This window comes from Camelus bactrianus, chromosome 3, assembly GCF_048773025.1.
Source record: "Camelus bactrianus isolate YW-2024 breed Bactrian camel chromosome 3, ASM4877302v1, whole genome shotgun sequence".
NCBI classification, from domain to species: domain Eukaryota; kingdom Metazoa; phylum Chordata; class Mammalia; order Artiodactyla; family Camelidae; genus Camelus; species Camelus bactrianus.
In genome coordinates, this window is record NC_133541.1 from 111,443,867 (window position 1) to 111,456,995 (window position 13,129).

At 47.8% G+C, this 13,129-nt stretch overlaps 1 protein-coding gene across 4 annotated transcripts in view; it reads left to right on the forward strand.

The window, feature by feature from the left end:
* The window catches only part of LARP1 (La ribonucleoprotein 1, translational regulator), a 90,984-nt gene that overhangs the window by 69,919 nt on the left and 7,936 nt on the right, over positions 1–13,129 (forward strand). For all 4 annotated transcript variants that reach the window (XM_074360977.1, XM_074360978.1, XM_074360975.1 and 1 more), the window contains 13 exons: positions 2,666–2,727; positions 2,990–3,055; positions 3,981–4,155; positions 5,036–5,164; positions 5,241–5,447; positions 5,546–5,708; positions 6,574–6,718; positions 9,613–9,787; positions 9,904–10,073; positions 10,529–10,921; positions 12,077–12,200; positions 12,325–12,530; positions 12,974–13,080. In XM_074360977.1, coding sequence (XP_074217078.1) covers positions 2,666–2,727; positions 2,990–3,055; positions 3,981–4,155; positions 5,036–5,164; positions 5,241–5,447; positions 5,546–5,708; positions 6,574–6,718; positions 9,613–9,787; positions 9,904–10,073; positions 10,529–10,921; positions 12,077–12,200; positions 12,325–12,530; positions 12,974–13,080 — 2,122 coding nt within the window. The remainder of the gene's footprint in view (positions 1–2,665; positions 2,728–2,989; positions 3,056–3,980; positions 4,156–5,035; positions 5,165–5,240; positions 5,448–5,545; positions 5,709–6,573; positions 6,719–9,612; positions 9,788–9,903; positions 10,074–10,528; positions 10,922–12,076; positions 12,201–12,324; positions 12,531–12,973; positions 13,081–13,129) is intronic.

The window sequence follows — 13,129 nt, forward strand, 5'->3', positions numbered from 1 at the left end:
GCTGGGCTTGGGTCAGTGGCGACTGGCACGAGCTTCAGGCTACCAGAGGTGTGGGAGGAGGGGAGCTTGTCCTCTGATGGTCTGGGATGGTGCTGGACGTAGGGGCTGGCACCTTGCACAAAGGATTGGTTTTCACTGGGAGCCATTTCAGATGCCAGACCCTGTATATTGTGATCTATACTCTGTGTACGGTGGGTGGTTGGGAAGGAACCCAGAAAGGGATGTGTAGTTGAAGTCAGGAAACCTGGTCTTTTTTCCAGCCTGCCTCAAGTCCTGACAGCAGCTCAGCTGAGCCTTCCTGGGTTCCCCTAGGCCCCACAGAATTTTTTTTAAGGCCTCACAGAATTTTAACAGATGTAGAGATTTTTGCTTAAAGGCAGAAGTAGTTCTCTGTCCCTGGAGGAATTTTCTGTCTCGCTGGGGAAGTTCTTCCTTGGAGCACGGGCAGCCTGAGGCCCTGGCTGGAAGCAGAGCAGAGCAGGGCACTGTGGGTCCTGGGGACAGAGGGAGGCTAGCTAGGGGTGAGGCTTTTTCAGCAGACTTCACACTGGGCTAATGGAAGGATTTTCCTGTGTGTGCCCAGACTGGCCACATCCCCTGGTCAGCTTAGGTTTGACGGAGGACTGGGGAATCAGTGGGGTCTTTTAGTGGCAGTAGTGTGCTCCCATTGTTTGAAGACTGAACTTTAATACTTTACCATGTCCCTTTGTGATTGTGGTGAACAAAATGTCAGGCGGGGTGATGACAGGATCTAATTCTTCCCAATTTTGAAAAAAATTTTATTAGAAAAAATAGACAGTGACTTGAGAAACGTTGCCTTAAACCTTTTCCAGTAGTTTTCAGGAACACCTTGCCCTCTGAACCTGATTCCCCTTTCCAGCTCTTGTTGATGACCTTGATGTTGTGGGCCTTTTGGCCTGCTCTTGTCCTGGTAGCATGCAGGGAGTGTTGTTGGGGGCTGGAGGATGGGCCCCTAGAGAAGTGATTATGGCCATAGCTCCTGTGTAGCTGAGGAAGATCATCCTCCAGTGGCTGCCTCTGCCGGGTCCCTGTCAGGGGACTGGGTGGTGTTAGACTTCTCTGGGCCAGCCCGGGATTAGCAAGAGAATCAGCATGGAGTAAGTGGCTCCCTGGGTCGAAGGACTCCATCCTCCTGGGACTGAGATTCTCTGGTTCTCCACTGCCCAGCACTGGGGGTGGGGGTGCTGTGGGCTGGGTTACAGAGCTCCTGCTCTCTTCTGGCATGTGGGGTGTCTAGAGGGTGCAGTGGCTCTGGTATGGGGTGGAAGCCAAGAATGCAGTGGCCTCATAGTTAGGAGTGAGGCAAGGACTCTCTCTGCTCATTAAGGGAACATATGTCTGATAAAGGAATAGAACATTCCTTTTGAGACCAGCTGGACAAATGTCTCTGCTCGGGAACTGCGGGCAGCTCTTGCCCTGGCACGGCTGGCCAACAGTGGAGGCAAGGTGATGGGAGAGCAGTGGATGAGCAGAGCGCCCTGGCATTTCCCCATGGGTCTCAGGGAGGAGCGTTGCTGAAACTCTGGGTCTTCAGAAGCAAGTTGGAAAAACAAATGTAGGTGTAGAAAGGACCAGACCTATTAGAGCCACTTCCTTTAAAAAAAAATTTTTTTTTTCTTTTTAAAAAGCCCCTGTCTGTCCTTGTTGAAACTACTGGAGAATCCCAAACACAGTTAAATCACTGTATACGTATTATTTAACTCCCGGTAATGCTTGTGTATGTGTCCTTCCGGAGTTCCTACTGTGTGTATGTGTATGTGTACATTTTCAATTTGTTTTACAAAAAAAAATTAGAACTTTTCTTGTTTATTGTATTTATCTTTTCGTATCAGTAGATATGATTATCTTTTTATGACCACTAAAAATGGTTAAACTTTAATTTATTTAACCAGTTCCCCCTACTGTTGGACATAAAGGTTTTCAGTATTTTGAATTATAAATAGCACTTTGGACATCTTTGCACATAACCCTAAACACTTGTCTAATTTGTATCATTAGGATGAATTCCTAACAGTGGAACCATTGAGTCAGCATGAGGTCTCACTTTTTCTTTGGAAACTTGGAAGGCAAGCATATCTTCTTTGAATGGCTCACCCTTCCATTGACCACAGGTCACTGAGGACAGACAGAGCTGGCCCTGGCATGGGGGAGCTTAGAAGAGATCCCTTGAGTTCTTGATTGCCAGCTTAGGGTTCTTATCTTGCCTTCCCAAGTCTGCTTATACAGAGACTTCTAGAATGTTAGAGCCTGAGAGGGCCTTTTCCTTTGTGGAATCAGCTATGATTCAGGAGCTCTGAATTACACAGGTAACCCTGGCATGGATTCAGTCTGCCATGGACTTACCTTCTCCTGGCTTCAGTCCCTTTTTCACAAGAGGGTATAGAGCTGTGAGAGTCTTCCAAGTTGACTGGGGATTTGGCTGCTGGCTGTTGCTGTGATTTTACTTTCCATGATTTCTTCAGAAAGACGCTGGTAAACTTGATACTGGGGTTTGAGCACGTGCCCTTCCCATTTCCACCATGTTTTCCTCCTTTGGAAACCTTCAGGTTGCTTGGTGGAGTGGGGTGGTGATGAGGGTGAGGTGCTGGTGGTGGCTTCCTCCCACAGGCTCTGCATAACCATCTCTCCCTTCTTGTTCCCGCAGAGCATTCTGCTCCGGCCAAGGTGGTGAGGGCAGCAGTTCCTAAACAGCGAAAAGGAAGCAAGGTAAGAAATGGGGGTTGCCAACCCAGGGGGACTTCCTGGAGGCGGTAGCCTCTTTTCTGTCGTATCAAGTGCTTCTGGGCCTTGAGGTTGTTCTGCGTTCTCTCTAAATAGCAAGGGTCCCTCTTCTGAGCCTTCATTGTGAATGGTTCTAGTGGCTAGGCTGATTTTGGCCTTTGATCTCTCAGTGGAGCTGTATTTTCAATAAGGGGCTGAACGGTGGAGGCAGGGTTACCCCGGGGTCCTCACAGAATGTGCCTTGCAGGTTGGTGACTTTGGAGATGCAATCAACTGGCCAACACCTGGAGAGATAGCCCACAAGAGTGTGCAGGTGAGTCTGTGGGGAGGGACGGGCAGCTTTGAAGTATATGTACATGTACGTGTTTTGCCTCAAGCTTTCAGAACCTCAGGTCTTACCTTTCTCAGTTTTTTAAGAGGAGTGGTTGGTACTGTATCAACATTAAAATAGCTAAGAATCATCCCCTTTGAACCCTCGCTGTGTGTCAGGGAATGCCAAGTGCTGTCTGTTCATCATTTTGTCCAACCCTCAGTGACTCCTGGATAGGTCCTTCAGTAATTTCTGTTTTACAGATGAAGCCCTTGAGGTGGGGGAGGTTAATTACTAGCCCTCGATGGCCACGTGGGGATTGGAAGTTAGGTGTGTTGTTCAAAGCTTGTGTTCTCCATCACTACACTTGGATTGCCTGTGAGTGAAACAGGAGAGTGGTCATTAAGCCAGATGCCCACCTCCAGACCACAGGTCATGGGGAAGCATATATATAGCTCACCTGAGCTGTACCAGAATATGGATTCCTGGTTAGTCCTCTTCCTCTGGGCCTAGGTCCCTCAGCAGCTCTGGCCTCTGGCCTTCAGTTCCCAGAGTTGGTGTGGACAGGCCAGGGGCCAGCATCTCCTCCATGCCACAGATGACCTGGACTGTGTGGTCCTGTTGTAGGGAGTAAACAGTTGGCCATTGAGGGCTGCAGCCCCTCTGTCCTGGGGATTGCCTCTGTCACTTAGACCTAAGGAAGCTGGAGAGACAGGTTGTCTTCCACCTCCTGCCTCTTTGACTACTCTCTCCAGTGAAAGCGTCTCAAGCGTGAAAATAGGACCTTACAGTATGTTCAGGCCAACATCCCGTCACATGCTCCAGCTCCTCTGCCCTGTCCTTCCAGTGACAGGGAGCTCCCTTCCCTCCCATCCCAAGAAACTCTCAGACTCACCTCCCCTCCCTGTTCCTCTACTTCCCTTTGCAGCCACAGCCCCACAAGTCTCAGCCTGCCCGCAAACTGCCTCCCAAAAAGGACATGAAAGAACAGGAGAAAGGAGAGGGGAATGAAAGTAAAGAGAGCCCGAAAACCAAATCGGACGAATCAGGGGAGGAGAAGAATGGGGACGAGGACTGCCAGCGAGGGGGGCAGAAGAAGAAAGGTGAGTGACTTGGAACAGGACTTGGGTGAAGGTGGCAGGGCAGGACTGGGAACATCAGAACCCAGGGGCTGCTGGAGCAATCTCAGGAGCCCTCAAGAAGTCCTTGGGAGGCTGGTTTGCGCCCCTCAACTGGCAGGCTTGACTTCACCTGTCTGTTAGTTCCTTCTCTTCTGTAACAAGCATTTGATAAGCCCTGTTCTCTGCACTGGGGCTCTAACAGCACATAAAACAGAGGTCCCCACCTCAGATTATTCTTTATTTTGATATATTACTGTTCCATGTTAGATTTCACTTAAAGACAGGAGTTCCTGTTGCTCTGGTGAAATGTACCATAATGGTACAGGTTTGGCTACTCTCATGCAGATCCAAAGTAACAGTGGTTTAACCAAGATGGAAGGTTATTTCTCTCACCTGTGAGCTCAGTGGAAGTAGACCAGGCCTAGAATGGCTGTTCTTTGATTCCTTTATCTTGCTGTGTGTTGGCTTTTCTCATCCCAGATGGCTCACTCCACCTAGCAAGATGGGGAAAGGGGAGAGTAGCTCCTTGCCTTTTAGGGACTTACCCTGGAGTTAAGTACTTCCACGTGGCTCTACTGGGCAGAATTTCGGCATGTCTCTAAGGGAGCCTGGAGGTGCAGTCTTAATTCTGGGGAGCCATGTGTCTGGCTCCAGAGGGGGTTCTCTGACCCTGGAGAAATTGATGTTGGGAGTCAACCAGGAGTGTCCATCATGATGAGGTCCAGTGAGGGAAAGGAATTTGCCCAGGGTCACCTGGTGGTGATTCAGGCGTGAAGCCCTGGAGAGGCAGAAGGGTTGGGGTTAGGGATATACAGTATGGACCTCTCCTTCAAGCCTTTCTCATGCTCGTGCTGTCCTCCAGGGAACAAACACAAATGGGTTCCATTGCAAATAGACATGAAGCCTGAAGTGCCCAGAGAGAAATTGGTCTCGCGCCCTGTTCGCCCGCCGGAGCCACGACACACGCCTGCCAACCGTGGGGAGATCAAAGGTCTGCTCCTCCCACTATGGAGGTCCTGGGTGTGGGAGTCACCCTCAAGCCTGACCTGGTGCCCCTCTCCCCTTAGGGTCTGAACCTGCCACTTACGTGCCTGTGCCCGTGGCCCCCCCCACCCCAGCCTGGCAACCAGAGACCAAATCGGAGCCTGCCTGGCACGACCAGGATGAGACATCGAGTGTGAAGAGTGATGGGGCTGGTGGGGCGCGGGCTTCCTTCCGTGGCCGTGGACGGGGGCGTGGTCGTGGCCGGGGACGCGGCCGGGGTGGCACTCGAAGTACGTGAGGCCCCTTTGGGCTCCGGGATGTCCGAGGGAGCGCGGCGGGGTGGTGGGCAGGGATCTCCTCTCCCTCATAGGGCCCGTTTCCCCTGTAGCCCATTTTGACTACCAGTTCGGCTACCGAAAGTTTGATGGTGCAGAGGGGCCTCGCACCCCCAAGTACATGAACAACATCACCTACTACTTTGACAATGTCAGCAGCACTGAGCTCTACAGCGTGGACCAGGAGCTGCTCAAAGACTACATCAAACGCCAGATGTGAGTGGACAGGAACCTTCTTCCTGGAAGTGTGGGTGAGGTTGGGGACTGCCCGAGGAGGGCAGCCGGGCAGAGTGGGGCTGTGTAGGCCTTTCTGCTGCTGGCAGCAGTTGCCTGTCTCCGGCTGGAGTTGAGAAAGATAACTTTCTCCTGCCTTTCAAGCCAGTTTTTCATAAATTTAATGTTGATTACAGAAATAATGTCACATTTAAGAAATTTAGAAATTACCACTGATAAAAAGGAGGAAGAAATGCCTGGTTCTACCCTGCTTTATGCCTTTCTTCGAAACAGCAGTGTTGTCAAGAGTGCTGCAAGTGCTCACTGTCGGAGAGGCTCGGTGCTAAGTGCTTTACAGGCATTCTCTTATTTAATCCTGTAGTTATCTACCTAATTCCCGTGAGCTGGGTCTTATCCACTTTTTATAGATGAGCGAACAGGCTCAGTAACTTGCTCAACTGGTAAGTGACAGGGCATAGGTCTGAGTCCATTTCTCTCTGATTTACAAAACCTTAGCTCCTGACCTCGCCAATATATTGTCTCTCAAATCCAGGGGGAGCCAGGCAAAGAAACAGATAATTATAGTAAAGTGTGATAAGTGTTTTAGGAGCAGAAGAGAAAGTGACCAACAGTATTGGAACTGGCTTTTAAAGGAGGGCGAGGAGCTTATGAGGTAAGGGCAGAGGAAACGGTTTGACCCAAGGTTAGGGAGCCAGGAAAGGATAACATCATCTCTTTGCAGCCCTAAAGACTGAGTGTGTAGGGCCAGGGTTGGTCAGAGGCTCTGTGAGATTTCTGGAATGTATGGAATAAGGAAGGAGTATTCATAAATGATGAAGCAGTCCTGCGTCTTCTCCCCTCCACCTAGTGAGTACTACTTCAGCGTGGACAATTTAGAGCGAGACTTCTTCCTGCGTCGGAAGATGGATGCTGACGGTTTCCTTCCCATCACTCTTATTGCTTCCTTCCATCGAGTGCAGGCCCTCACCACTGACATCTCACTCATCTTTGCGGTATGTCTCCCTCCCTGGGGCAGGGATGCAGGGGGAAAGAAAGGTCTTTACTTAACGGACCTGGAATTTGGGCCAAGGCAGAAAACCCTGGAGGAGAGTCTTATGCTACTTATGCTAAGGTTCCAAGGCTTGGCCAGCCCCTCTCTCTCCCTCCCTCCCTCCATCCCTCCTCTCTCTTTCTCCCCCTTATATTATGGAAAATTTCAGACTTGGAAAATTTACAGAAGTAGGCAGAATGCTGTAATGAGCCCAACACCCAGCCTCGGCAATTAACAGTTCATGGTCAGTCTTATTCCATCTATCTCCTTGTTTGTTTCCTCTCCCAAACTACTTTGAAGAAGTCTCTGGTAACCTGACATTTCATCCATATTTCGGTACCTGTCTCTAAAAGATAAAGACCTGTTTTAAAAATATACCTACCTCTGTAAGATAAGTACTTGTTAAAAAAAATCATAGTATCATTATCACATGTAAAAATACTAATAATTCTTTAATAAATATTTAATCAGTTGCAAATTCACCCCACTTTTAAAAATTTTGTTTTAGTAATTTATGATAATCAGGATCCAAATAAGACTAATACATTATCTTACTACGTCTCCTCCTCCCCCTCTCTTTTTCCTTGCAGTTTATGATTTGACTATGCTGGGTTGTGTATCTTGTAGAATTTTCCGTAGGTCTCAGTGGTGTCATTTCACAGCTTCTGTACTCCACATTTTTTTGTAAATTGGTAATTGAGAGGCCTGATAAGATTCTGGTTTTGGTTGCTTTTTGTTTTGTTTTGTTTTTCTCCTCCTCGTCAAGAATACTTAGAGGTAGTGATGCATTCTCTCAGGTGGTGCATAGTGCTCCGCCTGGTTCTTTCTCTTTTGCCGTACAAGCTGCCGTCGACAGTCATTGCCCGTTTCTTCAGGGGGGACTAAAAATGGTTGTATTCTTCCAGTCTTCATTTGTTAGACTTGTGGGACTATGACTACCTCCTTAAGGAAGCCCTTTGCCTTATCCACTGTTTGGTTACCAAGAAGTATATAGTTTGTACAGAACGGGCAGATAAGTGCTTGATCTTTCCCTTCGTTAATCAGCTTTCGGAATTACGAGCAGATCCCTGATAACCTTCAGAGGTGAACAGTCAGGTGTGTGTTTGTTTTTTGTTTCAGTGTCAGTTAGTGTCATTACAAAATTATAGAATCAAACATTTTGTTTATTTCAATTTATTGCAGTTACTATGTTGAATCAAATTGCCCCACCTTTGGTGGGACCCTGGTTCATCGTGTATATTTCTTGTCCCAGATCTGGAATTGGCCATTTTTTCAAGGAACTCTTGGTCCTCTGTTTTGAGGAAATGGTGTTTATGGTATTTAGATACTGCAGTTCGAATTATATAGAGGTGTTTATTGCTACTTGATTGGTTGTTGTTTCCAAAGCTTTATATATATAATGAGATTATACTGATATTTTTTACTAAAATTCAAGATCCAAGGGATCTTTTATTTATAACTACTGTATTTTCTCCCCTGCCAAAAATACCACTTCCTAATGACATTAACATAATTATTCATTTGTCTTACTCTACAGTTTATACACATTATACTTGTAATACCTTTCCTACTCCTGAAGTTTTTTGTTTTTTTTTTTCTATTTATACAATGACTACATTTTCAAGCTATTTGAATTAATTTACATGGTTGTGTCTTTAACTTGCTGTAACTCAGTTATGTTAGTTTTGGTTTGCTCTCGGGTTTCAGGGATTGCTTTCTTACCCCTGATTCCTTTGTTGTTTTACATTTATAGAAGACATGTACATGGTTCCAAAGTCAGCATGATATATTCATGAAAGTCTGGCTTCTACCTTTTTCCCTTTCTTTCACTATAGGCAACCTTTTTTGAATTCGTCCATTAAAAAAAAAGTAGATATCTCTGTGTATTTGTATACTTCACCTTTATTAGATGAATGGTAACATACAGCACGTGTTTCTTCACCTGTTTTTATACTTTCACTTAATATGTCTGGGAGCTGACCGTATAGTGCTAGTAGTAACAGAGAGATAGTCCTCATTCCTGTTCACAGGTATACATGTATCTTTTCATATTTCAGCCAGTGCGTCTTCAGTGTAGATTTCTAGAAGTGGGATGGCTGAACTGAAGGGCAGTTGCATGTGTAATCTTGGTGTTGCCTGATTCCCTTTCTAGCATGTGTGCCTTTGTGTTCTCACCAGCAATATGTAAGTGCCTCTCTTCCCCAGCCTCACCAACAAAGTATGTTGTCACATGTTGAAATATTTTCCTCTTCCATATAAAAGATTTTTAAAAGAAGTTGCCCCTCCCCTCTTTATTTTTCCTTTTCCCCAGATAAACATCCATAGCAGTTTATCTGGATCCTAGAAAAGTTTGTGTCTATTTGTATGTTTTTACTTAAAAATTAAACACTGGTGGGATCTTAAGCTCACTGACCTAGACCAACTTTTTTGTGGCTCTTACCAGCTGAGTGCATTTGAAGCTACTTTTTGAGCCTGAGTAGTGTTCCATTGAATGGATATGCCATAATTGGTTTAAATTGGCAATGTGGTGGCAAGTTAGGTTGTTTTCTTCTTTTATAGATAGCATTTTATCCAGATCTTACACATATTGTCACCTGTTTGTACAGGTATTTCTCTGGGGCTGATTCCTGGAAGTGAAATACAGGGTCAGAGGACAGGTGTTTTTCATGTTAGTACCTAAAAGTTTGAACATCTCACTTCTCCTCCAGTCATGGAAGATGGTGCCAGTTTTCTTACACTCCTGCCAGCTCTGGGCTCATCCCTGAGCTCATGGAACTCAGTCATTCACCAGCTTCCAAGATCTCAATCTGTCTACATCTTTCCCCTGCATCCTCTCCCTCCTTCTCCCCATTGCAGGCCCTAAAGGACAGCAAGGTGGTGGAGATCGTTGATGAGAAAGTCCGTAGGAGGGAGGAGCCAGAGAAATGGCCTCTTCCTGGTCCTCCGATAGTGGATTATTCCCAGACCGATTTCTCCCAGCTTCTCAACTGCCCAGAGTTTGTGCCACGCCAGCACTACCAGAAGGAAACAGGTAGGCTAGCACGTGGATGCTTCTCTGTTACCCTCGTCCTCCGCCATCAGCCCTCCTCAGGGCTGGCATCAGGAGGAGGACTGGAGGGATGAAGACCTCCCCTTCCCACCCTTCAGAGTCGGCGCCTGGCTCTCCCCGTGCGGTCACCCCAGTGCCAACCAAAACAGAGGAGGTCAGCAATCTAAAGACACTGCCCAAAGGCCTGTCTGCCAGCCTCCCTGACCTGGATTCTGAAAACTGGATTGAAGTGAAGAAAAGGCCTCGGCCCTCCCCAGCACGGCCCAAGGTGGGTGAGGTCTGTCCCCGGCCCTGAGGATTTGATGGAAGGCAAGGCAGCTGTGGTTCTTGCCTGATGAATCTTCCAAGTCTGTTGAGGGGTGTTAAGGTTGGATAAATGGATGAATCAACTTGTTGAACTTAGGCTGTGCGCCCACTCCCAGGCCAGGTGCTGTGTGGGATATATATTTAGGTAAATGAGAGCACAGTTCCTACATACAGGGAACTTGCCATCTCATTGTGAATGGCTGTGATGTGATCCGTGAGAGGAGAAACCTGGAGTCCTATGGGATGTCTTTTCCCCGGGAAGCTGACTCCAGGCCTGACAGTTGTGACTTGCTGGCATTGTCCAGGCCACAGTTGTAACAGTCTTGTGTTGAGGGGCTGGGGCTTCTGTCTCTCTAGGACAGTGACAGAGCCTAGTCTGAGGTGATTCCGTCTCTCTTTGATCTGCCTGCATTATAGAAGTCAGAGGAGCCCAGGTTCCTCCACGCGACCACTCTGCCTCAGCAACTGCCCTCTCAGCAGCTGATGTCCAAGGATCAGGATGAACAAGAAGAACTGGATTTCCTGTTTGACGAGGAAATGGAGCAGATGGATGGGCGGAAGAACACCTTCACTGCCTGGTCTGATGAGGACTCTGACTATGAGATTGATGACCGAGATGTCAACAAGATCCTTATTGTCACCCAGACGCCACCTTATATGCGCCGGCACCCAGGGGGGGACCGCACAGGCAACCACACCTCGCGTGCCAAGATGAGCGCTGAGCTGGCCAAGGTCATTAACGACGGGCTCTTCTACTACGAGCAGGACCTGTGGACTGAGAAGTTCGAACCCGAGTATTCCCAGATCAAGGTGAGGCTCCGACGTAGCTGTGGCAGTGGGGCCCAGGGTATGTGTAACATGAGGAAGAGGAAGGCTGACAAGCTGTGTGACCCTGGGCACAGAACCTCAGTATCCTTGTCTAATAAAAGGGGGTGGTGATTGATACTGTTAGGCACTAGGAATGAGAAGAGATCTGTAAACACTGTAAGCTGGGCCTGTATGAGAGGTGATGGTTGTGTCTTGAGCATCCGCATTTAATGTTGTAAGTTGGCTAGGCACTTTTATGAGTAGAGAAAGGATGGAATTGTCATTTCTATTCCTAGATTGTTATTTTTATTCTTAAATATTTAGGCATGTATCAAAATTTAAAAACCTTTTAAGTAACTTGCTTTGAGTGTGGAAGATGGGGAACAGGTAGGTCTTTTAAAAAAGCACTGCTTCGACATAGTAAACACTCTTACGGTTACCGGGAAAGGGGGTGGGAAGGGATAAATTTGGGAGTTTGAGATTTACAAATGTTAGCCACTATATATAAAAATAGATTTAAACAAAAAGTTTCTGCTAAATAGCACAGGGAACTACTTTCAATATTTTGTAATTGTAATGGAAAAAGTTTGAAAACAAATATATGTATGTAGATGCATGACTGGGACATTGTGCTGTACACCAGAAATGGACACAACATTGTAAACTACCTATGCTTCAGTAAATGTGTGTGTGTGTGTTTGTGTATACAAAAAAAATATTTTTAATAAAAAAATCACTGCTTCCTGGAAACAATCAAAACTTAGGTTGTAGATATTTACGGAGTGGATATGTGTGGTGGTGGCTTGGCCTTTGGTGAGCCTGTGTAGTGAGCAGTAGTGTGTTCGGTGGAGTTTAGGAGAGAGTTGCAGAAAGAGAGTCAGAGGGGAGTCTGCAGCAAGCTTCTGGGGAACTGGAGTCCTGACCTCGGTGCTGCTGCAGAGAGGGTTGGGCAAGTACTCCTTCTGGGTTAGCACACTCACTCCAGGGAAACTGGGGTTGCGGCATGGTGATAGGGCAGCCGAGAGCCTGGGGACCAGAATTCCACGCTTGTGGACATGGGAGCTGCCATCTTCCATTTCCTGTACGTCTTGATTCCTAAACAGCTAGGACAGTCTTCTTACCAGTATCTTTCCCCCACCCATCTCATATTCTCTGCAGCAAGAAGTCGAGAACTTCAAGAAAGTCAACATGATCAGTCGGGAGCAGTTTGACACACTAACCCCTGAGCCCCCTGTGGATCCCAACCAGGAGGTCCCTCCTGGACCACCCCGCTTCCAGCAAGGTGAGAGGCAACATCTGGGACCCTGGCCTGGGTGGGAGGGTCTGGAGCCCTCCGATGGGGACCTTAAAGGGACAGGCCGTCACAGGCCTACCCCCTGCTTACTGTCCCCACTTTGTCTTGGCAGTTCCCACTGATGCCCTGGCCAACAAGCTGTTTGGTGCTCCTGAGCCCTCCACCATTGCCCGCTCTCTACCAACCACTGTCCCAGAGTCACCAAACTACCGCAATGCCAGGACCCCCCGCACTCCCCGGACACCGCAGCTCAAAGACTCAAGCCAGACTTCACGGTTTTACCCAGTGGTGAAGGAAGGTCGGACACTAGATGCTAAGGTGAGGCGCTCCTTCTGGGCTGTTAAGAGTCTTGGGCACGCTTTACTGCATTCCAGGGCTCTGCTTCTCTCCCTTGCCTTGTTTGAGCCAAGGAAGTGCCAAGTCCCATACCTGCTTTGTAGTCTTAGGCTGGTGGGCCCACCCAGGATTGAGTTACCACATCTGCAGGATGGACTGGGCGTGGGAGTGGTGGCCCTTTGTAGTCAAGATAAAACCTAAGGAGGATGGATCAGGTGTGGGTCCTTGGGCAAATCGCTCCTAAACCTCGGTTTCCTCACCTGTGGAATAAGCTCTTGGCTTACAGTTATGGACATCGTGTGAGAATAGATACGAAAATTCTTTGTAAATTTGAGGTAACTCACACATAGAAAGGGATCTTCATCCTACAAGTACTTGATGCTCCTCAGAGTCATTAGTAACAAATCCTGGACTGACCTCTGCAGATGCCTCGGAAAAGGAAGACAAGACACAGCTCGAACCCGCCCTTGGAATGTCATGTGGGCTGGGTGATGGACTCCCGTGAGCACAGGCCCCGGACTGCTTCCATCAGGTACGGGCACTGGGGAGGGGAGGTTAGGCTGGCTGCAGGGTGGACCGGA